Here is a 24,882-nt window from a genome sequence, read left to right on the forward strand (position 1 = left end):
CACCTATGCCTATACTCTTCAGTGTTCTAATTAGAAAAGGATGCTGGATTTTATCAAATGCTTTTTCTGCATCTATTGAGAGGATCATGTGATCTTTATTTTTGCCTCTGTTAATATGGTGGATAACGTTTATGGACTTGCGTATGTTAAACCAGACTTGCATCCCTAGTATGAAGCCTACTTGATCATGATGAATGACTTTTTTGATGATAAGCTGTAATCTATTGGCTAGGATTTTGTTGAGAATTTTTGCATCTATATTTATGAGTGCGATTGGTCTGAAATTCTCCTTTTTGTTTGGGTCTTTTCCTGGTTTTGGTATCAGGGTGATGTTTGCTCCATAGAATGTGTTGGGGAAGATTCCTTCTTCCTCAATTTTTTGGAAGAATTTCTGCAGTACAGGAATAAGCTCTTCCTTGAAGGTTTGATAGAATTCTGGTGTGAAGCCATCTGGACCAGGGCATTTTTTGGTTGGAAGCTTTTTTATTGTTTCTTTGATCTCGGTGCTTGAAATTGGTCTGTTTAGGAGCTCTATTTCTTCCTGGGTAAGTCTAGGAGAGGGTGTGATTCCAAATATTGATCCATTTCCTTCACATTGTCAAATTTTTGGGCATAGAGTTTCTGGTGGTATTCAGAGATGATCTCTTGTATCTCTGTGGGATCAGTTGTTATTTCCCCTTTATCATTTCTGATTGAGGTTACTAGAGATTTTACTTTTCTATTTCTCGTTAGTCTGGCCAATGATTTATCTATTTTATTTATTTTTTCAAAAAACCAACTCCTTGTTTCATTAATTTTCTGAATGATTCTCTTGTTTTCAATTTCATTGATCTCTGATTTGATTTTGGACATTTCTTTTCTTCTACTGAGTTTAGGCTTAGATTGTTCTTCTTTTTCCAATTCCATAAGATGGCTTGTGAGATTGTTAATGCGCTCTCTTTCTGTTTTTTGAATGTAGGCATCTAAAGCGATGAATTTACCTCTTAAAACTGCTTTTGCACTATCCCACAGGTTTTGGTAGCTTGTGTCTTCATTGTTGTTATGCTCAAGGAAGATAATGATTTCCTGCTTTATTTTTTTATTTTATTTTATTTTTTTGTAGAGACAGAGTGTCACTTTATGCCCTTCGGGTAGAGTGCCATGGCATCACACAGCTCACAGCAACTTCCAACTCCTAGGCTTAAGCGATTCTCTTGCCTCAGCCTCCCGAGTAGCTGGGACGACAGGAGCCCACCACCATGCCCAGCTAATTTGGTTGCAGTTCAGCCGGAGCCGGGTTTGAACCCGCCACCCTCGGTATGTGGGGCCGGCGCCTTACTGACTGAGCCACAGGTGCCGCCCCCATTTCCTGCTTTATTTCTTCCTGCACCCATCTGTTCTTCAACAGAAAATTGTTTAATTTCCATGCCTTTGTGTGGGGTTGAGCGTTTTTGTTAGAGTTGAGTTCCACCTTTAGTCCCTTATGGTCTGAGAAGATACAAGGTAAAATTTCAATTCTTTTGATTCTGTTGATATTTGTTTTGTGTCCCAGGATATGATCAATTTTGGAGAATGTTCCATGGGGTGATGAGAAGAATGTATATTGTTTATCTTTGGGATGGAGTGTTCTATCAAGCACAGTTGTTCTAGGGTCTCATTTAAATCTCTTATATCTTTGTTTAATTTCTGTTTAGAGGATCTGTCCAGCTCTGTAAGAGGAGTGTTAAAGTCCCCTGTTATGATGGTATTATCAGATATCATATTGCTCAGACTGAGTAAGGTCAGTTTCAAGAATCTGGGAGCATTTAAATTGGGTGCATAAATATTTAGAATTGAAACATCTTCTTGTTGTATTTTTCCCTTGACCAATATAAAGTGACCATCTTTGTCTTTTTTGACTTTAGTTGCTTTAAATACACATGAATCTGAAAATAAGATTGCAACTCCTCTTTTCTTCTGAATTCCATTTGCCTGAAAAATTGTCTTCCAACCCTTGACTCGGAGGTTTTTTTTTTTACTTTTTTTTTTTTTTTTTTGGCCAGGGCTGGGCTTGAACCCACCACCTCCAGCATATGGGACCGGCGCCCTACTCCTTGAGCCACAGGCGCCGCCCTTGACTCGGAGCTTTAATTTGTCTTTTGAAGCCAGGTGTGTTTCTTGCAGGCAGCAAATGGATGGCTTGTGTTTTTTAATCCAGTCAGCCAATCTATGTCTCTTCAGTGGGGAATTCAAGCCATTAACATTTATTGAGATAATTGATAAGTGTGGTAGTATTCTATTCATCTTATTTTGTGAGGGTCCATTGCTTAGTTTTATCTTTTGCATCAGTGTGGAGGTTAGGTTCTGTCCTTTGATTTCTGAGTTCTTACTTTGCTGCTGATCCATTGTGGTGGTCAGTGTGCAGAACAGGTTGAAGCATTTCCTGTAGAGCTGGTCTTGTTGTGGCGAATTTCCTCAATGTTTGTATATCCGTAAATGATTTGATTTCTCCGTCAATTTTTAAGCTTAGCTTATCAGGGTACAGAATTCTGGGCTGGAAATTGTTCTGTTTAAGTAGATTAAAGTTAGATGACCATTGTCTCCTTGCTTGGAATGTTTCGCTAGAGAAGTCTGCGGTCACTCTGATGGATTGGCCCCTGTAGGTTAACTGGTCCTTACTCTTGGCAGCTTGCAGAATCTTTTCTTTTGTCTTGACTTTGGACAGGTTCATCACAATGTGTCTTGGAGAAGCTCGGTTAGAGTTGGGGCAACCTGGGGTCTGTTATGTGAAAGCAGTGTGTCAGAATCTTTGGTGATATTTGGGAAATTTTCTTTTATAATATTCTCTAGTATGGCTTGCATTCCTCCGGGGCATTCTTCTTCCCCTTCTGGAATTCCTATAACTCGTATGTTGGAACGCTTCATAACGTCCCATAGTTTTGACAGTCAACGTTCTGCTTTCTCTCTCTTCTTTTTTTTTTTTTTTTTTTTATTGTTGGGGATTCATTGAGGGTACAATAAGCCAGTTACACTGATTACAATTGTTAGGTAAAGTCCCTCTTGCAATCATGTCTTGCCCCCATAAAGTGTGACACACACTAAGGCCCCACCCCCTCCCCATCCCTCTTTCTGCTTCCCCCCCCATAACCTTAATTGTCATTAATTGTCCTCATATCAAGATTGAGTACATAGGATTCATGCTTCTCCATTCTTGTGATGCTTTACTAAGAATAATGTCTTCCACTTCCATCCAGGTTAATACGAAGGATGTAAAGTCTCCATTTTTTTTAATAGCTAAATAGTATTCCATGGTACACATATACCACAGCTTGTTAATCCATTCCTGGGTTGGTGGGCATTTCGGCTCCTTCCACATTTTGGCGATTGTAAATTGAGCTGCAATAAACAGTCTAGTACAAGTATCCTTATGATAAAAGGATTTTTTTCCTTCTGGGTAGATGCCCAGTAATGGGATTGCAGGATCAAATGGGAGGTCTAGGTTGAGTGCTTTGAGGTTTCTCCATACTTCCTTCCATAAGGGTTTTACTAGTTTGCAGTCCCACCAGCAGTGTAAAAGTGTTCCCTTCTCTCCACATCCACGCCAGCATCTGCAGTTTTGAGATTTTGTGATGTGGGCCATTTTCACTGGGGTTAGATGATATCTCAGGGATGTTTTGATTTGCATTTCTCTAATATATAGAGATGATGAACATTTTTTCATGTGTTTGTTAGCCATTTGTCTGTCATCTTTAGAGAAAGTTCTATTCATGTCTCTTGCCCATTGATATAAGGGATTGTTGGCTTTTTTCATGTGGATTAATTTGAGTTCTGTATAGATCCTGGTTATCAAGCTTTTGTCTGATTGAAAATATGCAAATATCCTTTCCCATTGTGTGGGTTGTCTCTTTGCTTTGGTTATTGTCTCCTTAGCTGTACAGAAGCTTTTCAGTTTAATGAAGTCCCATTTGTTTATTTTTTGTTGTTGTTGCAATTGCCATGGCGGTCTTCTTCATGAAGTCTTCCCCCAGGCCAATATCTTCCAGTGTTTTTCCTATGCTTTCTTTGAGGATTTTTATTGTTTCATGCCTTAAATGTAAGTCCTTTATCCATCTTGAGTCAATTTTTGTGAGTGGGGAAATGTGTGGGTCCAGTTTCAGTCTTTTACATGTAGACATCCAGTTCTCCCAACACCATTTATTGAATAGGGAGTCTTTCCCCCAAGGTAAGTTCTTGTTTGGTTTATCAAAGATTAGGTAGTTGTAAGATGTTAGTTTCATTTCTTGGTGTTCAATTCGATTCCAAGTGTCTATGTCTCTGTTTTTGTGCCAGTACCATGCTGCCTTGAGCACTATGGCTTTGTAGTACAGACTAAAATCTGGTATGCTGATGCCCCCAGCTTTATTTTTGTTACTAAGAACTGCCTTAGCTATGCAGGGTTTTTTCTGGTTCCATACAAAACGCAGAATTGTTTTTTCCAAATCTTGAAAGTACGATGTAGGTACTTTGATAGGAATGGCATTGAATAGGTAGATTGCTTTGGGAAGTATAGACATTTTAACATTGTTGATTCTTCCCATCCCTGAGCATGGTATGTTCTTCCATTTGTTAATATCCTCTGCTATTTCCTTTCTGAGGAGTTCATAGTTTTCTTTATAGAGGTCCTACACCTCCTTCGTAAGGTATATTCCTAGGTATTTCATTTTCTTTGAAACTATGGTGAAGGGAGTTGTGTCCTTAATTAGCTTCTCATCTTGACTGTTATTGGTGTATACAAAGGCTACTGACTTGTGGACATTGATTTTATATCCTGAAACATTACTGTATTTTTTGATGACTTCTAGGAGTCTTGTGGTTGAGTCTTTGGGGTTCTCTAAGTATAAGATCATGTCGTCAGCAAAGAGGGAGAGTTTGACCTCCTCTGCTCCCATTTGGATTCCCTTTATTTCCTTGTCTTGCCTAATTGTATTGGCTAGAACTTCCAGCACTATGTTGAATAGTAAAGGTGACAGAGGACAACCTTGTCTGGTTCCAGTTCTAAGTGGAAAAGCTTTCAGTTTTACTCCATTCAGTAAAATATTGGCTGTGGGTTTGTCATAGATAGCTTCAATCAGTTTTAGAAATGTGCCACCTATGCCTATACTCTTCAGTGTTCTAATTGGAAAAGGATGCTTGATTTTATCAAATGCTTTTTCTGCATCTATTGAGAGGATCATGTGATCTTTATTTTTGCCTCTGTTAATATGGTGGATAACGTTTATGGACTTGCGTATGTTAAACCAGCCTTGCATCCCTGGCATGAAACCTACTTGATCATGATGAATGACTTTTTTGATGATAAGCTGTAATCTATTGGCTAGGATTTTGTTGAGAATTTTTCCATCTATATTCATGAGTGAGATTGGTCTGAAATTCTCCTTTTTGTTTGGGTCTTTTCCTGGTTTTGGTATCAGGGTGATGTTTGCTTCATAGAATGTGTTGGGGAAGATTCCTTCTTCCTCAGTTTTTTGGAATAATTTCTGCAGTACAGGAATAAGCTCTTCCTTGAAGGTTTGATAGAATTCTGGTGTGAAGCCATCTGGACCAGGGCATTTTTTAGTTGGAAGCTTTTTTATTGTTTCTTTGATCTCAGTGCTTGAAATTGGTCTGTTCAGGAGGTCTATTTCTTCCTCTCTGAGTCTAGTGAGAGGGTGTGATTCCAAATATTGATCCATTTCCTTCACATTGTCAAATTTCTGGGCATAGAGTTTCTGGTAGTATTCAGAGATGATCTCTTGTATCTCTGTGGGATCAGTTGTTATTTCCCCTTTATCGTTTCTAATTGAGGTTAGTAGAGATTTTACTTTTCTATTTATAGTTAGTCTGGCCAGTGGTTTATCTATTTTATTTATTTTTTCAAAAAACCAACTCCTTGTTTCATTAATTTTCTGAATGATTCTTTTGTTTTCAATTTCATTGATCTCTGATTTGATTTTGGATATTTCTTTTCTTCTACTGAGTTTAGGCTTAGATTGTTCTTCTTTTTCCAATTCCATAAGATCTCTTGTGAGATTGTTGATGTGTTCTCTTTCTGTTTTTCGAATGTAGGCATCTAAAGCGATGAATTTTCCTCTCAAAACTGCTTTTGCACTATCCCACAGGTTTTGGTAGCTTGTGTCTTCATTGTTGTTATGCTCAAGGAAGTTAATGATTTCCTGTTTTATTTCTTCCTGCACCCATCTGTTATTCAACAGAAGATTGTTTAATTTCCATGCCTTTGGGTGGGGTCGAGCATTTTTTTAGAGTTGAGTTCCACCTTTAGTGCCTTATGGTCTGAGAAGATACAAGGTAAAATTTCAATTCTTTTGATTCTGTTGATATTTGTTTTGTGTCCCAGGATATGATCAATTTTGGAGAATGTTCCATGGGGTGATGAGAAGAATGTATATTCTTTGTCTTTGGGATGGATTGTTCTATATGCGTCTATCAAGCATAGTTGTTCTAGGGTCTCATTTAAATCTCTTATATCTTTGTTTAATTTCTGTTTAGAGGATCTGTCCAGCTCTGTAAGAGGTGTGTTAAAGTCCCCTGTTATTATGGTATTATCAGATATCATATTACTCAGACTGAGTAAGGTCTGCTTCAAGAATCTGGGAGCATTTAAATTGGGTGCATAAATATTTAGAATTGAAATGTCTTCTTGTTGTAGTTTTCCCTTGACCAATATAAAGTGACCATCTTTGTCTTTTTTGAATTTAGTTGCTTTAAATCCACATGTATCTGAAAATATGATTGCAATTCCTCTTTTCTTCTGAATTCCATTTGCCTGAAAAATTGTCTTCCAACCCTTGACTCGGAGCTTTAATTTGTCTTTTGAAGCCAGGTGTGTTTCTTGTAGACAGCAAATGGATGGCTTGTGTTTTTTAATCCAGTCAGCCAATCTATGTCTCTTCAGTGGGGAATTCAAGCCATTAACATTTACTGAGATAATTGATAAGTGTGGTAGTATTCTATTCGTCTTATTTGGTGAGAGTCCATTGCTTAGTTTTATCTTTTGCATCAGTGTGGAGGTTAGGTTCTGTCCTTTGATTTCTGAGTTCATACTTTGCTGCTGATCCATTGTGGTGGTCAGTGTGCAGAACAGGTTGAAGTATTTCCTGTAGAGCTGGTCTTGTTGTGGCGAATTTCCTCAATGTTTGTATATCCGTAAATGATTTGATTTCTCCGTCAATTTTTAAGCTTAGCTTATCAGGGTACAGAATTCTGGGCTGGAAATTGTTCTGTTTAAGTAGATTAAAGTTAGATGACCATTGTCTTCTTGCTTGGAAAGTTTCATTAGAGAAGTCTGCGGTCACTCTGATGGATTTGCCCCTGTAGGTCAACTGGCGCTTATTCCTGGCAGCTTGCAGAATCTTTTCTTTTGTCTTGACTTTGGACAGGTTCATCACAATGTGTCTTGGATAAGCTCGGTTAGAGTTGAGGTGACCTGGGGTCCAATATCCCTCTGAAAGCAGTGTGTCAGAAGCTTTGGTGATGTTTGGGAAATTTTCTTTTATAATATTCTCTAGTATGGCTTCCATTCCTCTGGGGCATTCTTCTTCCCCTTCTGGAATTCCTATAACTCCTATGTTGGAATGCTTCATAAAGTCCCATAATTCTGACAGTGAACATTCTGCTTTCTCTCTCTTCTTTTCTGCTTTTACTATCTGAGTTATCTCAAAAACTTTGTCTTCTACCTCTGAAATTCTTTCTTCTGCATGGTCTAACCTGTTGCTGATACTTTCCATTGCATCTTTAAGTTCCCTGATTGACTGTTTCATTTCCTTCAGCTCTGCTATATCCTTTTTATATTCTTTATATTGTTCTTCTCTGATTTGATTCTGTTTTTGGATTTCCTTTTGTTTATTTTCCACTTTATTAGCAGTTTCCTTCATTGTTTCCATCATTTCTTTCATTGTTTTCAACATGTGTATTCTAAATTCCCTTTCTGTCATTCCTAACATTTCTGTATAGATGGAATCCTCTGCAGTAGCTACCTCATGGTCCCTTGGCGGGTTTGTTCTGTACTGGTTCTTCATGTTGCCTGGAGTTTTCTGCTGATTCTTCCTCATGAGTGATTTCTTTTATCTGTTTCCTTGCCCTAATTTTCCTTTCACTTCCTCTTGCTCTTTAAGTTCTTGTGCCTGTGGACTAAGGGTTACAGGACCAGAAGGGTGAGAAGGTTGAGGAGCAAAAAAGGGATGAAAGAAAGGAGGACCGAGTGATAAGAAAAAAAAGAAAGATAGAGAAAGGAGAGGGGGTGGGTATAAGGAATACTGACAAAAAGAAGAGAGGTACAGAAAGAGGGAGACAGGGCAATATAGGTGTACAGTAGGGTACTTTGACAGAACCTTAAAAAACCCCACCTTCTGGGGGTGCCCAGTTGGGTGGTTCCCTTGAGGTCAGCAGCTCTTTGCTAACCTGATCAGACACAGTACCCCACCTTCACCAAGTAGAGAGGAAAGACAAAAATGCTATAAATCAAACCAAAACAAGCAAACAGAAAACTTTACGGGGATACAGTTGGGTGAAAAACCAAATGATAGGGGTAGAAACACTAGCAAAAATGAAGTTGTAGTTATTAAAAAAGGCAGCAATGGGAAATTATAATTGAACTAGAAAATTTGAGAAAGAAAAAGGGATCTGTATGTAAAAGATTGAAATTAAAAACAAAAGAACATCAACAACGTCAAAATAAACAAACAAAAAAAAAACCAAACAAACAAAAAAAGAGAAAAAAATACACAACCAAAAACAATGCAGTTTGTATATGTTATTGAATATTGTCTGGGCAACACGTGGTCTTCTGGGGTATGAGATGTTAGTCACAGTTCTGACACGACTGGGGGCTGCTGATTTCTCAAACCCCAACTGGTAGACTCCCTAAATCTCTCTTCAGCCCACTTAAAAGGCACTTTGAACTTGTAAACTTGCTGAGCAGAAGCTTTCCCAGCTTTCTCGCTGGAATCACTGCTGAAGTGGCTATCCACTTACCCAGTGTGCCAAAACCGGTCTCACTCTGCCCCTGAGGCTTAGGGCTGCAAGGCGGCTCAGACCCCACCCTTAGGCTACTTGGTTGCTGGGTTACAAGCTCCCACCCGTTTCTAGCTCTGCGACCCTGAGGGCGGAGCTTGCCGGGGCAGATCACTGGCAATGGTTCCGTGTGACCCACCGCCAAACACTATTAGCTCCGTCTGGCTCAGCGGCTCAGACTGGAGCCCTAGACAACGGCCAAAGTTCTCCGCACTCCCGCTCAGGCCTTCCCCAGGGCAGTTCAACTCAGTGCCAAGTCCAAGGACATCAAAACAGTTCACAGGTAAGGCCTTTCTGGTTTGCAGTCTCGCTGCTACTGAACTTACAGGTGTGGGCGGGTTTAGACGGATTGAACACTCGCGACCACTTGCCGGTTTTCCACTGTTTTAGTCCTCCTCATGGGGTCCAGAAGTCTCTCGCTGACTCCCTGTATCCTCATAGGAGTGATGCTAGGCAGTTCCCACCAGCCAGAGATGCCTGGATTCCTATCTCCCCAGATTTACGGTGCCCAGATGCAAGGAAGCTGTTACTCGGCTGCCATCTTGCTCCGCCTCCCTTTCTCTCTGTTCTTTTCTGCCTCTTTTATAATCTGAGTTATCTCAAGAACTTTGTCTTCTACCTCTGAAATTCTTTCTTCTGCATGGTCTAACCTGTTGCTGATACTTTCCATTGCATCTTTAAGTTCCCTAATTGACTGTTTGAGTTCCTTCAGCTCTGCTATATCCTGTTTATATTCTTCATATCGTTCATCTCTTATTTGATTCTGTTTTTGGATTTTCTTTTGGTTATTTTCCACTTTAATGGCAGTTTCCTTCATTGTTTCCATCATTTCTTTCATTGTTTTCATCATGTGTATTCTAAATTCCCTTTCTGTCATTCCTAACATTTGTTTATAGGTGGAATCCTCTGCAGTAGCTACCTCATGGTCCCTTGGGGGGGTTGTTCTGGACTGGTTCTTCATGTTGCCTGGGGTTTTCTGCTGATTCTTCCTCATGAGTGATTTCTTTTATCTGTTTCCTTGCCCTAATTTTCCTTTCACTTCCTCTTGCTCTTTAATTTCTTGTGCCTGTGGACTAAGGGTTCAATGAGTCCTTTTTGTACAGGACCAGAAGGGGAGAAGGTTGAAGAGCAAGAAAGGGATGAAAGAAAGGAGGACCGAGTGAAAAGAAAAAAAAACAGAGAAAGGAGAGGGGGTGGGTAAAATGAATATTGACAAAAAGAATAGAGGCACATAAAGAGGGAGACAGAGCAATATAGGTGTGCAGTATGGTACTTTGACACAACCTTAAAAAAAAAACCACCTTCTGGGGGTGTCCAGTTGGGCGTGTCCCTTGAGGTCAGCAGCTCTTTGCTAACCTGATCAGACATAGTATCCCACCTCCACCAAGTAGAGAGGAAAGACAAAAATGGTATAAATCAAACCAAAACAAGCAAACAGAAAACGTTACGGGATAATATTGGGTGAAAAACCAAATAATAGCAGTAGAAACACTAGCAAAAATGAGGTTCTGGTTATTAAAAAAGGCAGCAATGGGAAATTATAATTAAAGTAGAAAAATTGAGAAAGAAAAAAGATGTATACAGAAAAGATTGAAATTAAAAAACAAAACAACATCAACAACATCAAAATAAACAAAAAAACAACCAAACCAAAAAAAAAAAAAAAAAAACCACACAACCAAAAGCAAAGCTGTATGTATATGTTGTTGAATATTGTCTGGGAAACATGTGGTCTTCTGGGGTATGAGATGTTAATCACAGTTCTGATACGACTGGAGGCTGCTGATTTCTCAAACCCCAGCAGGTAGACACCCTAAAACTCTCTTCAGCCCACTTAAAAGGCACTTTGAACTTGTAAACTTGCTGAGCAGAAGCTTTCCCAGGAAAGTGCTTGTTGCTGGAATCACTGCTGAAGTGGCTATCCACTTACCCAGTGTGCCAAAACCAGTCTCACTCTGCCCCTGAGGGTTAGGGCTGCAAGGCAGCTCAGACCCCACCCTTAGGCTACTTGGTCGCTGGGTTACCAGCTCCCACCCGATTCTAGCTCTGCGACCCTGAGGGCAGAGCTTGCCGGGGCAGATTGCTCACAATGGCTCCCTGTGGCCCACAGCCAAACACTATTAGCTCCGTCTGGCTCAGCGGCTCAGACTAGGGCCCTAGACAACAGCCAAAGTTCTCCGCATTCCTGCTCATGCTCTCCCCAAGGCAGTTCTACTGAGCGCCAAGTGCAAAGACACGAAAACAGTTCACAGGTAAGGCCTTTCTGGTTTGCAGTCTCGCTGCTACTGAAGTTACAGTTGCGGGTGGTTTAGACCGATTGAACACACGCGACCACTTGCCAGTTTTCCACTATTTTAGTCCTCCTCTTGGGGTCCAGAAGTCTCTCGCTGACTCTCTGTATCCTCACAAGGGTGATGATAGGAAGATCCCATCAGCCAGAGATGCCTGGAGTCCTATCTCCCCGGACTCACGGTGCCCAGATGCAAGGAAGCTGTTACTCGGCCACCATCTTCAAGAATCCTTTAGGGGCAGGTTTCACAGTCCTCCCTGGCTCTGTTCCTATGGGGTGAGGGAGTCCCTCAGCATGTCCCAAGAGTGAAGTTCTGATCCTGGCAGAAGGAATTAAGATAGCCATGCTCTAGGCCCCTGCTAAGACCTTCTCATGATCTTCCCCAAATGGCAGCTCCCTGGACACCAATGGCTTCTCAGTATGGCTGCCTCTCCAACCACCAAACCTATGGCAAATTTACTACAACATCATTCAAATCTGGTTCCTGTATACTGTTTGAATTTGCCCACTCTTCCAAGCTTTCTGCTCAATAGGCAACTTCCCCCCACAACCAAATATTCCAGAAAGGCTTCCTCTGCTCCTGGATCTCTGGGGATACACTGGGGGTGGGTGGGGAGGGCAGTCAATCTCAGCTAGTCACAATCACTTGCCTAATTCATCACATTTCAGCCTCTCAAGATCATTTGCTGTATTCAGCTTACCACCTGTTCACTATGCTCCATGAGCTTTGAGGTCCCTGTGCCATGTATGTCTGGGTTCTGTCTTTTTCCCAGTCATTCTCAGAAAGCTCAGCTGAATGTTCCTTCCTGTCTGCTGTCTTGCTCCACCCCCTCAATATCTTTCTAGTGGTACATTTTTGATGAACATATTACATAAAAAAAAATCTTGACTTTTTTTTTTTTGAATTTAAAATCTCTTCTATTTTTTTTTTTCTTTTTTTTTTTTTTTTTTTTTTTATTGTTGGGGATTCTTGAGGGTACAATAAGCCAGGTTACACTGATTGCAATTGTTAGGTAAAGTCCCTCTTGCAATCATGTCTTGCACCCATAAAGTGTGACACATACCAAGGCCCCACCCCCCGCCCTCCATCCCTCTTTCTGCTTTTCCTCCCCCCCCATAACCTTAATTGTCATTAAGTGTCCTCATATCAAAATTGAGTATATAGGATTCATGCTTCTCTATTCTTGAGATGCTTTACTAAGAATAATGTCTTCTACTTCCATCCAGGTTAATACGAAGGATGTAAAGTCTCCATTTTTTTAATAGCTGAATAGTATTCCATGGTATACATATACCACAGCTTGTTAATCCATTCCTGGGTTGGTGGGCATTTAGGCTGTTTCCACATTTTGGTGATTGTAAATTGAGCTGCAATAAACAGTCTACTACAAGTGTCCTTATGATAAAAGGAAAAATCTTGACTTTTTTTTTTTTTTTGTAGAGACCGAGTTTTACTTTATGGCCCTCGGTAGAGTGCTGTGGCCTCACACAGCTGACAGCAACCTCCAACTCCTGGGCTTAAGCGATTCTCTTGCCTCAGCCTCCCAAGTAGCTGGGACTACAGGTGCCCGCCATAACGCCCAGCTATTTTTTGGTTTTGCAGTTTGGCTGGGGCCGGGTTTGAACCCACCACCCTCGGTATATGGGACCGGCCCCTTACCGACTGAGCCACAGGCACCGCCCGAAAAATCTTGACTTTTAAGTAAATGTTTTTAGTGAGGTGATAGGTTGGGTTTAATAGCTGAAGCACAATATAATAACTACACTGTACTGTTTAAACTAATTCACCACTGTGGGAAAATGGTTGATTTTAAAAATATAATCAGGGTAAAACTGCATAGTTGCAAACAGCAAAATACTAGAGAACAGTGAATGGTAAATGATTTTTAAATCAGCAGCAAGCCATTATTTTGTTTTTAGGAATGAAGCTGGAAGAAAATATCTATTTGATATTCCAATGTTCTGGCAAATCTATTTGTTTTTTAGTTTCCTCAATATCATCTTGAATTGCTGATATAAGTGACTGTAAAGAATTGTAGTTCCTTTCTGATCTGAGTTAGCTGACATGGAACACTGAGGATTTGCCCATGGAAGTCCTCTGACGGTATGCATGACAAGAGTTTTCACGGACTTTTTTCATATTCTTGTAGTACATATTCCATCCTGTGCTTATCAAGATCTTCTGGACAACTCCACTTCCACTACTGGCTCAACCATAATAAATACTAGTGGATACATCAGCTGGAAGATCACATACTACTTGTGCAAGAAAGTTAGCTGTGAGATTCTTGGCTGCTTGAAGCCGTGGATGAAGCCCCACATAACTTGCACCATACGAAAGATTGGCAGATGCTTGGGGCACAGGCTGAGGATCAGTTAGTGTGACCAGTGGATCCACTGTTAGGGGACTGTGCATGCTGATGACACTGGTAGGTCGCTCATGTCTCTGATCCAACAGAAGCTGCCGGGTATCTCAGGGGTTGCATTTCCCTAGAGTGACTCATTTCTCAACATCTCTTCCTCTATACAAAAAAATTATTTTCAGTAAAAATCATGAAACAAAATGAATAATAATAATACAATAATAAACAACACATTGAAAATACTTTTAAAATATTATTATGTTAGTAAAATTAAAACTCAAATAAATACTGCATACAAAATTTTACATATAAAAGATTACACCTGGCAGTTCATGCATTGTATGACTATTTTAAATTTTAAATATAAATTAAGTCAGTGGTCCCCCCCCAAAAAAATAATTGAAGTTCTGTTTTTTTATCTGTATAATCATTGTGCTGCTATTACTTGCTTCAGATCTTCTGTTTAAATGCAGAAATATACAGTCATACAGGGATTGTTGGAAATGAAGACTCTGCCCTAAGTAAGCTCAAATGATTCCAGACCATTAGAAATTTACTCCTGAAATCAACATGTGTCACAGATTCTTCTATGTTTGAGACCAACTACACAATGGGAGTTCTCAAAAATTAATTTCTATATGGCACCCATATTTATTAAGAGAGGAGTAAGAAGAATGTGCTCACCTGGAGTGTACACATACTTTATTTATTTATTTATTTATTTATTTATTTATTTATTTATTTTTGGCCAGGGCTGGGTTTGAACCCGCCACCTCCGGCATATGGGACCAGCGCCCTACTCCTTGAGCCACAGGCACCTCCCGTACATGTACTTTATTAAAACTTATTTGTAGTGAGAGTCATTTTTTGGAAGTTATACCAATCAACGATGTTCAAGGAGCAGCATTTTTAATCACTGATATTGTTGAGAATGGCTGGCATGATAATAATAAAGCAGCTTTCAGCTGGTTTTATGATTATTTTTCAATTTGGTACACTTTCCCTTCTTGGTGTCACATAGAAAGAGGGTAGAGCACTACTGGAATGCTGCAAAAACAGATTTTATTCAGTACTATTGCAGCAGGGAAAAGAGACTTCAATGTGAATCTGATCTCAACTCCAAATACAGGAAGGACAACGGGGGTTTGAGGCCAATGAGCAGAATGAAGGGGTCAGTGAAACGACAATTACTAAGGTTAAGGATCAGGATCCTTGCTGAAGGTCAGCCAAGGACTTATACATCAAGTGTAGGGTATAAAAAACTTGACCATGTATCAAGGGTATTTCAAGGTCACCCTTGAGTGAAAAAAAAGTCAAGGGTGAACAGATATCAAGGATGCAGGATTTCTACTGAGCTGATATAACAAAATTCTGGCTACAATGGGGACAAGGAGAGGGTCCAAGGGCAGAGCCTATGAACAAGGTTTAGATAAAAAGAGGGACTTGACCTAACAATTGCAATCAGTGTAACCTGGCTTATTGTACCCTCAATGAATCCCCAACAATAAAAAAAAAAAAAAAAAAAGCTTCTGCACAGCTAAGGGCACTGTAAGTAAAGCAAACAGACAGCCTTCAGAATGGGAGAAGATTTTTGTAGGTTATGTTTCCAACAAAGGTCTGATAACTAGAATCCACAGAGAATTCAAACTAATCAATAACAAAAGAACAAATAACCCCATTTCTTTGTGGGCAAGAGACTTGAACAGAAACTTCTCTGAAGATGACAGGCACATGGCCTACAAACACATGAAAAAATGCTCATCATCTTCAATCATCAGAGAAATGCAAATCAAAAACCACTTTGAGATATCACCTAACTCCAGTAAGATTAGCCAATTCCAAAACTGCAGATGCTGGTGTGGATGTAGAAAGAAAGGAACACTTCCACACTACCGGTAGGACTGCAAACTGATATATCCTTTTTGGAAAGAAGTATGGAGAATTCTTATTTTTCTTTAAGTTGGGATAGAATTTATTAGATATAATAAAAATATGCTGAAATTTAAAAAAAAAAAAGAGCTCAGAGGAGCGTCACTAAACTTTGGTCAAGGAAGGAGTCTTTGTCAGTGGCTGCTACTAAGTACATTTATTTTACTTATATTGGTGAAATACCTGTATTTCCTACTGGAAATAAGTAGGAAGGTAATACAGAAAGCATGAGCCATAAAAAAAAACTCTATTTTTAAATTTCCTCCTCTTATAATTACAAAGCTTAAAACATTATTAGTCATTTCATCAATGTCACTAATACATAGCAAAACCTTGTAAGTGAATTTGTACAAAATGACTTTTTTTTTTTGTCATTTTTGTCTCTTTTTTCCAAGTTAGATTAAATTTCAAGTATAAGGCAACTCAACAAATCTTTCCCCATCACTTTTAGCAGGCAGTTTCTGACTAGCTTCTCTATGTACAGTCCTTGAACTTGTGTCTGGATTAGCAGAGTACTATTTCTGCTTTAAAGGGCTTTCCATTGATGGTCAGTGTACACAGGGTGATGATGTTCCAGGGATACCCACCCTTTTTTCCCAGTCTGCTAAGAAAAATTCTGACACTGCCCCCTCAGGAATATACCTACTACCCTTGGATCTAATTCAGACTGGCATTGGGAAGAAAGAGAGAATTGGAATGGGGATTATATCAGAAAGGGCCCTGGGTGTACTGAGGACTGACTCCAGGAGTAGGGGGAAATAAACGGAAAGAACCCTCTTGAGTAGGGGTTTCCTGAGAGTGTGGCTGCAGAGTTGAGAGCAGGACTAGCAAGTGAATCTTCTGGAGTATGTAAGAAATATTAAGCAAGAAGAATGGGTGCCAAGATTTTTAAAGATGTGGTACTGAGGGCTATTCATTAGACCTCTTCATATTCTTTAGTAGATGCAGGCAAAAATTATAGTGACTTGTAAAATATTTTGGCGTTGTTTGATTGCATTTTGTATGCTGACTCATAATAGAGTTACATTAAGAAAACTTTCATTGGGGATACAAAGTTGAGTGCTAGGTCCCTTTAACAGTCACAATACAGTAATGAGGCAGCTTCAGTTTCTGAACTGGACCTGGTGAAGGTAAATTGATTCCACTGCTCTGAGAGCTAGCTTGAATCCAGTGACCGTTCTCTCAATTCTTCACAAGAGAGCATGTAAGGGGGTAAAAACGGGCTGTGGGACACCCCCTGGATGACCATCCACTTAATAATGGACAAAGAAAATGGTGACACTTCTTCCAGACCTGAACTGAAAGTAAGTACAGTGTGAGAAACCCTCTTTCCTATTTGATTTCCCTTTACTGTTGACCCTGTTAGTAAAAGGAGATTGTGCGACTTTATAAAAATAAAGGGAATAATAATGAAATAGTTTCTCTTCCGATGGTACTTAATGGATTTTACAAATATGAGCTTGTTTTAAAGTGCTGTACTTGGCAATTGATTCGTAGCTGTTTTTCTAAAACTCCAGGGAAATTGTACTGATCTCTACACAAATTCCATTTTAAAATTTAATCAGTGCTAACTGAGACTGCCTATAATGTGTTCCTGCACTTAAAGATTCTTCTTTGTCTTTGTCAGTTCTGCACATACTGGTGTTTCTGCCTGTTTCTCTCCTTTACGTCTTCGGAGGGAGTACTTGAAAGTAGCTTGAGACCGTAGTGGACTCCACTCCTTCTACAATGGAATGTTTTTCTCTTTAGAAACACCATCCTCACTCCTGCAAGCCACCACATTAAAAGAAGTCTGGTCTAGATCACCAGTAAGGATACAAGCGATATTTCACTCCAGGGGCTGACAAGGGTGTTTGGCAAAAAGAATGAGGGAGCTATGAATAATTCAGAGTGTACTTGGCCACATATTACCCCAGTAATTGGTAGGATTAAAGACCGGAAGACATGAATTTTGATGGGAAGAGAGAGGGAGATGGAGAGAGAATGAAAGTACTCTTAAGGACCACACAAAAGAGACTATTTCTCTGGAACTGGTATTCTATATTGCTGCCTTTAAAAGAATGTGTGGTTAAAAGTTATTTCATCACTGGAGTTTAGTTACCCTGACATGTATAAATCTCTCCTTCAAAGAAGCTAAACTCTCACATACATTATTAAAGGATTCACAGCATCGAATGGCAGAGGGTGGAGGGGAAAATAAAAGAGCAAGAGGAAAACAGTTAAATAATGTATCTTTTTCCTCCTACACATAACACATTGCACATCGACACACCGAAACCAAACATTTTTTACTCCACTGAGGCTTCTATTTTGTTCTTTGATATCTTTTTAAATTATTCTTTCACTTATGACTGAGAAACTGAGTCACGTCTCTGTTCAGTGGCTAGCAACTGTAAAACAAGCACATTTGATTCTTAGCCTTCAACCCTACACAAATCATTGCAACACCTTAACTTTTTCTTCCTACCTGCCAGTCATGAAACCAAAGATTTGAAATGCAGTTCAGTTCTGTAGGGAGCTCTTTTGTATTCTTGTTTGTAATCCTACTTCAGCCCAGAAAGAATGGATTGTGGGAGAAAAGCAATGTAACACAAACATTTGAAACATACACAGAGAGCTGTGTATACACATGAATCTACCCACACAAAATCTTAACCTTAACCTCCTGACTCCCAGATACTCTATTCCATGACATTTAGACCTTCTGAACCTTCTGTTCAGCAGCGTCAAAGAGTTGAGGACAGGGTATAGGAACAATTTCACAAGGGTTCATATACAGTATTGTCTAGTTTTTCTCACCTTAATTGCAAAATTTGATGCAAACCAACTTATTAATCTTACATACAAAATTTAATTCATTTAGTCTTTTCAATATCAAGGATATCCCAGACTAGGTAGTACCATTTAAACTCTACACTACTTCTAATGGATAATATATTTCTTCTTCTTCATTTTTTAAAAGATATCCAATATCTCAGTTCAGGTGGTCAGTGCCCAAGGGAAGTTGCCAGGCAGACGACCACCATTACCAGGGAGACGACCACCGTTGCCAGGGAGACCACCACGAAAACCCCTTGGCAAAGCCAAACCCAAATCCAAGAAGCAATCCAAGAAGAAAGCTCCCTTCTGGAATGTCCAAAATAAAATCATTCTCTTCACAGTATTTCTATTAATCGTAGCAGTCATAGCCTGGACACTTCTGTGGCTCTATATCAGTAAGTTAAAATCTGTGCTCCTTTGGGGTGAGGGCTTGTGGTGGGTGGGAGTCCAGCACCAGCAATGCAGGCCAGACCTGCCCCTAGGTGTTTCTGATGGGATTTTCCTCTTTCTGAGATGCATATACTGTTTCTAAAACTGGTCTTGATGTTTTTTAAGGAGAGAGAAAAACAAGGATTAGCTTTTCCATTTCTTCTTTTACCACCACCACCCTCTTTCCATAGGAAAGTAGAAAGAGGAGATGGGGGCAGGATGGGAAGAGCTGAGGAAGATGCTCGGGAAGACTTTGATTCAGAAATGTAACAGCTTAAAAAAAAGTGTTAAGCTGTTTCATTTCCTCATTCCACCCACCACCTGTCTCTAGGCAACCTTAAATTTCTAGCTTCCTGAACTCCATTTTATACATGCGTCTTTCTCTCCCCTGTTATTATGTTTTTGTCGATCTGATCCGTCCTTTTAGACAGGTGTCATAACTCACCCCTTTCTTATAGAGTACTTAGTCATGCATTTGTTGATTTGTATTGGAGTTCTCATCCTGTACATGTTATATTATAATACATTTGTAAAAAATACATGTCCTGTGACATAATATGAATTATACATTTGATACCTGCTTCTCATTTCTGACACAGAGCTTCTAACATTGTAACTTCTGAGTGATAGGGGAAATAAAAAGCATCTTTTGTTATGATTCTTTTTTGTTAATATTTGATCTTAAGCTCTGGGTCCTAATGCTTCTAAGAGTGTATTTTTGTATGTTAATGAACTGGCTGGTAGGTAAAATCCCCTAGATAGCCTAAGGAACAAACCCTGTGACTGAAGGGCTGTAGCTTTCAGGAGGGGGCTGAAGACTAAGCTCAATCAACCATAGCCAGTGACTTAATCAGTCATGCCTACATAATGGAACCTCTATAACACCCCTAACTGACAGGGCTCAGGAAGCTTCCAAGTTGGGAAGAATATCCAATTGCTGGGAGGGCGGGCTGCCCGGGCTGCCCCAACTCCACAGGGCCAGAGCTCCAAGCCAGGAACACTTCTAGATCTTGCCCTCTGTGCCTCCTCATCTGGCTGTTCATTTGTATCCTTTTATAATAAACCTGTAACAGTCAGTGAAGTGTTTCCATGAGTTCTGTGAGCCATTATAGCAAATTATTGAACCTGAGGAGGTCATGGGAACTCCCAGTTTATAACCAAGCTGGATAGCAGTGTGGGTAGCCTCGAGATTCACAACTTCTGACTGGCATCTGAAGTAAGGGACACTCTTGGGGTTAAGTAAGGTCAGAACTGAGTTGAATCACTGGACACCCAGTTGTACTGCAGAGGACAGAAAAAATTTCTTGGTGTGAGGGACAAAAAAAAAAAAAAAAAAAGAAAAGAAAGAAAGAAAAGAAAAACCTTACACATTTGATGTTGAAAGTATTGTGAATAGAGAAATAGTTTCCCTAAATATATCCTCAAGGATATTAAAATCTGATTGGAAGAAATGAGTTATAGTGAAAGAATTAAGAATCTTATCTTAAAAAGTTCAGGTCACTTATATACATACGAATTGATCAGCTACTGTTTTCTTGGTAGGATATCAGGCATGCCAAGATGCATCTCCTACCTTCAAAAAGCTCAGAGATGGTTATTCGATTTTAGAAGGCATCACAGTTCAGTGCTGGAGAGAGAGCATGAGTTGATTTCTTTGCTTAAGTGATTCTCTTTTGATCAGGGATAGAGTGCAGAGCACGCTTCATGAACTGGTCCTGAATATTTATTTGACACATATTGAGCATGCCCACTTTGCGTTAGGTGCTGTGAGAGGCATGGGGCACAGAGTGATAAGCAAGATATAATCTCTGTCCTCAAGTTGCTTACAGACTGTGGGGGAAATCAAGTCCATGGGCAATTAACACAAACACACACCACTCCCAGACCAGAACAAACTAACTTATTTTCCATCATTTTTCTGCTGTATCTTGGCTGAAACATTTGCATTGCTCTTCAATTTTTGTATAAAATTTTAGAACTTCCTTGTGCAGAAGTAGTTTGTAGGCTGTGTAAGAATCAGAGAAAGGCATTTCGTGGGGGAGAGACTGGTATGAACAAAGAGAAATTGCTATGAACATTTAATAATTGTTGAACAGGAAACAGGTGAGTTTTGATACATGAAATTTGGATACAGAGGGTGGCCTTGAGAAATGAGGCTGCCAACTAATCAGGGACACTGTGGAGGGTCTTGCACAATTGGCTGAACTGAAGGGTTAGGTAAATGTAAGCTAATTTAAGCCTGAATTGATCTCCCATTATTGTTTCTTAATCCTGAGTACTTCCTGATGTGCGAAAGAATGAGTGTCTAAAGAGGAGTCATAGCTGTCACTCGAATTTTAGAGTCTGCAACAACAATGACAATAACAACAAAACCCAGGAAGCTCTTCCCCAGTAAAATCAAAAGAACAAAAGCAAAAACAAAGGTCATTTTATATGGGAGGGTTAGTAAGACCAGGTGATCTCCTGCCCCTTACCCTGGGCTACCCTTTCTTCCCCACAGCCTCACTACACTGCTGGAAGCTAAGGTGACCTTGGCTGGATGACAAAAGGGAATATCACTTATTTAGCATTTGTGCTGGGCCTTGTGCAAAAAGGGAATATTTCTCTCTCCATCTCTCTCTCTCTCCACTTCCTCCCTCTCTTCCTCCCTTCCCTCAAACATTTATTGAGCTACAAAGCTAAGCCAGGCACTGACTGCAGTAGGGGCTGAAGAAAAAAAATAAGTTACTGTTCCTTCCCTCAAAGAGCTCAAAAAGAGAGACAGTGGGTTATGTGCCATAGGAAAGAAATGCGCCTCCTAACCTTGCTCTTAAATACTCACCAGAGGAGGTAGAAGGAACAGAGCGTTCTAAGAGATGTAATTATTTGCTGCTGACGGAAGAGATGTTGTCAACAATATTCAGAGCTTCATGGGCTATAAGCCAGTTAGGTATGTATCGCTAGCTGCCTAAACTAAGATCATTTTAGGAGAGTAATGGGCCTGACATAGCTCAGACAGTGCTGTGCCGCCACACAGATGGGAAAGCCTCCTAATCACCTTCTCTCCTATTTTACAGTTAAGACAGAAAGCAAAGATGCTTTTTACTTTGCTGGGATGTTTCGTATCACCAACATTGAGTTTCTGCCTGAATATCGACAAAAAGAGTCCCGGGAATTTCTTTCAGTGGCACGGACTGTGCAGCAAGTGGTGAGGGAATGGGCAAAGCCTGGCTGAAAGTCTGAGGAGGGTGGAGTTGAGAGGGGGTGAGTGGGTGGGGAGGGACGACAGAGTCACTGATGAGCACAGCGTGGGGAAGTAGAAGGCAGGCTGGATGACACAAGCTGTCAGAGGGAAATGTGGAAATCATGGCTGTAAGATGGAGTTTCTCCCCCGCCCCCCACCTGACATAAAAAGAAATGGCTTGCTCAGCTTCGGTTTTTCTCATCTGTAAAATAAAGAAATTGGAACAAATGATCTTTTTGTTTTTCTCAAAGGCCCTCCAGTTTCAAAGTTACATTCATACTGGTTAATTTTGTGATCATACACATTTATTTCAACTTTGATGCCCTGGCAATCTCTTTACTTTAAAAAATAACTTTCTTGCCCAGTGTAGTGGCTCATACCTATAATCCTAGCATGCTGAGAAGCCAAGGCAGGTGTATTGCTTGAGCTCAGGAGTTCGAAACCCCATCTCTACTAAAACTAGAAAAACTAGCCGGGCATCGTGGCAGGCACCTATAGTCCCAGCTATTTGGGAAGCTGAGGCAAGAGGATCACTTAAGCCCAAGGGTTTGAGGTTGTGGTGAGCTATGACCAACAGCACTCTACCCAGGGTGACAAAGTAAGACTCTGTCAAAAAAAAAAAAAAAGAAAGAAAGAAAAAGTTTGTCATTATAGAACTAATAAATATTTATTGTAAAAATTAGTAAAATTATAAATTTATTTTAAAAGTCATTAAAATCTTCTTTGATGCTATCACCAGAGATAAAGCTCCTTTTTATGCTACACTGCATAGGTCTAGTGCAATACTAGAGTATTAGTAGATATTCAGTTTTACGATCTAATTTTTCCCCTCTTAACATGATAATGCATATTTATATGGAAGTAAATATTCTTAAAAAAATAAGTCTGAATACCCTCAAAGTTAACAAATCCCTTTTTATTGGATGTTTAAGCTATTCCTAATTTTTGCTACTATTAATATAAATAATGCAACAGCAAAACTGCCACATGAATTGAGTGTATCTCAAATTACTCCCTTAGGTTATTTCCTAAAAAGTATAATTACTTGTCCAAATAGAAAAATATCGATTTATGGCTCCTGGCACATATTGCCAACTAGAAAGTTTCTGCTAATTTTATTTCCACTATGGAAATACAGTGGTGACCTTGATACAGTAAGTGGCTGTGTGTAAAGAGGAAGGATTGTGAGGGAGAAGGCCAGCAGTTGAAGTCATGGTGGTTAGAGTGGCTTTTATTGAAGGCCTTTTTTGTACAAGGTACGTTAGTAACCCTCTTACTCAGCAGTTTTAGGCAACGTGTTCTGTGTTGCATAGTGAATTTAAACTCCTCATGTTTTTCCACCTTATTTTATAATTTCTAAGTTTTTGTTTTCTCTTTTTTGTTGTTTTCTTTTTAAAATCCTGGACAATTAAGTAAGTGGTTTTCCAATTATGTAGGGAGGGGAAGACAACTTTGGTGAACAGAGTGAATTTGGCTTTCGACACGCTAAATGAGGGCAAGTAAACTGAAATACCTCTCCGGAGCCATAGGGAACCTACGGCCTTCAAGGCCAGAGCCTGCTGCCCTTGGCTGAGTCATGACTAGAAGACTGAGTTCTGAAGGGCGCTGGAGGACCTGGCTGTGGGTACCATTCGCCCCCTAGTGGCTAATATGAGAGTATGTCGGTAAGGCTGTAAACAGCACCCCAGGACTGATAGAGAAGGGGTTGAGTCAAATGCTGTACTATGAAAATATGCTTAAATAAGTTAGTTTAAATATGCTTAAATATGCTTAAATAACTGTAGAGAAAATTACCCTTTGTCACGGGCAGAACACAGAAGTGTTTAGAGTCTTTAAAGAGAGCAATCAGTGCAAGAGGGTAACATTTTTCACAGATAGAATGAAAGTAAGTAATCTAAGAATTGGTTCAGGAAGTAAGAATTTATTTGAATTCAAGAAATAATGTCTACAGTTAGAGTTAAGGGCTTTAGTTTAGACCTGCTCTTCTCTTGTCAGAACTTTGACCTACAATATGCAAGACACTTTGAAAGGAAGACACGTTTGAAAGACTAAGACACTTCAATTCTTTTTTAGGTCAACCTGGTTTATACAACATCTGCCTTCTCCAAATTTTATAAACAGTCTGTGGTTGCAGATGTCAGGTAATGTATGTACCTTTTGGGGGGAGTTCTGTGTTCACGCTATAAATTCCACTTAAGGCTGTGAAGGGGTGAGATTCCTCCATTGTCGAGTAACTTTTTGGGGGGTAGTAGTGGGTTAATAGCCCGTTAGCACAACTGGTGACATTATCTTTTGCCTTGCTGTTACTTTGTGTTCTTGCTCTTTATCTGCCAATTCTGCTTTCTCCCCATAGCTGTCCCATTTCAGTGCCATTGGGCAAAATGCTCATGGAGGTGGCTATCATACTGGGTGGAGGGTGGAGACAAAAATAAAGCAGGGGCCACTATATCTCAATGTCTAGTGAAAAACTGGTTACTAGATATCTGAGAAAAAAATTCATGGTCAAATAATTTTTAGAAAAAATTGTTCACCATGTACTATATTCCACTTTCCCTCACCTCTAATGTATCTTCAGAAATGCATAATTTGCTTCGGCACATTAAGGCATGACTAAGTCTTGCACTAAAGCCACTTGATTACTTTTCTTAACCTCCCATGTCCTAGGTTATTTGCTACAGAAAACTATTTTATATTTCTTTCGTGATCATGGTCTATTTATGCATTTAGGAAGTCAAGTCTCTGGGATCAGACTGAAAACCAAATTGGGCTTGATTCCTGGGTCTGCTGCTTACTAGCTGTGTGATTTTGAGTTATATTTGGTC

At 39.8% G+C, this 24,882-nt stretch overlaps 1 protein-coding gene across 2 annotated transcripts in view; it reads left to right on the forward strand.

The window, feature by feature from the left end:
* Window positions 1-16,847: 16,847 nt before the first annotated feature.
* TMPRSS7 (transmembrane serine protease 7) overlaps window positions 16,848-24,882 on the forward strand; it is a 36,569-nt gene continuing 28,534 nt past the window's right edge. The window contains exons 1-4 of one of the 2 annotated variants that reach the window (XM_053565699.1): window positions 16,848-16,892; window positions 18,551-18,803; window positions 21,894-22,024; window positions 24,134-24,201. In XM_053565699.1, coding sequence (XP_053421674.1) covers window positions 16,848-16,892; window positions 18,551-18,803; window positions 21,894-22,024; window positions 24,134-24,201 — 497 coding nt within the window. Of the gene's footprint in view, window positions 16,893-18,550; window positions 18,804-21,893; window positions 22,025-24,133; window positions 24,202-24,882 lie in introns of those variants that run through there. The other variant, XM_053565700.1, reaches the window with a different exon arrangement.

This window comes from Nycticebus coucang, chromosome 16, assembly GCF_027406575.1.
Source record: "Nycticebus coucang isolate mNycCou1 chromosome 16, mNycCou1.pri, whole genome shotgun sequence".
In the NCBI taxonomy this organism is placed as follows: domain Eukaryota; kingdom Metazoa; phylum Chordata; class Mammalia; order Primates; family Lorisidae; genus Nycticebus; species Nycticebus coucang.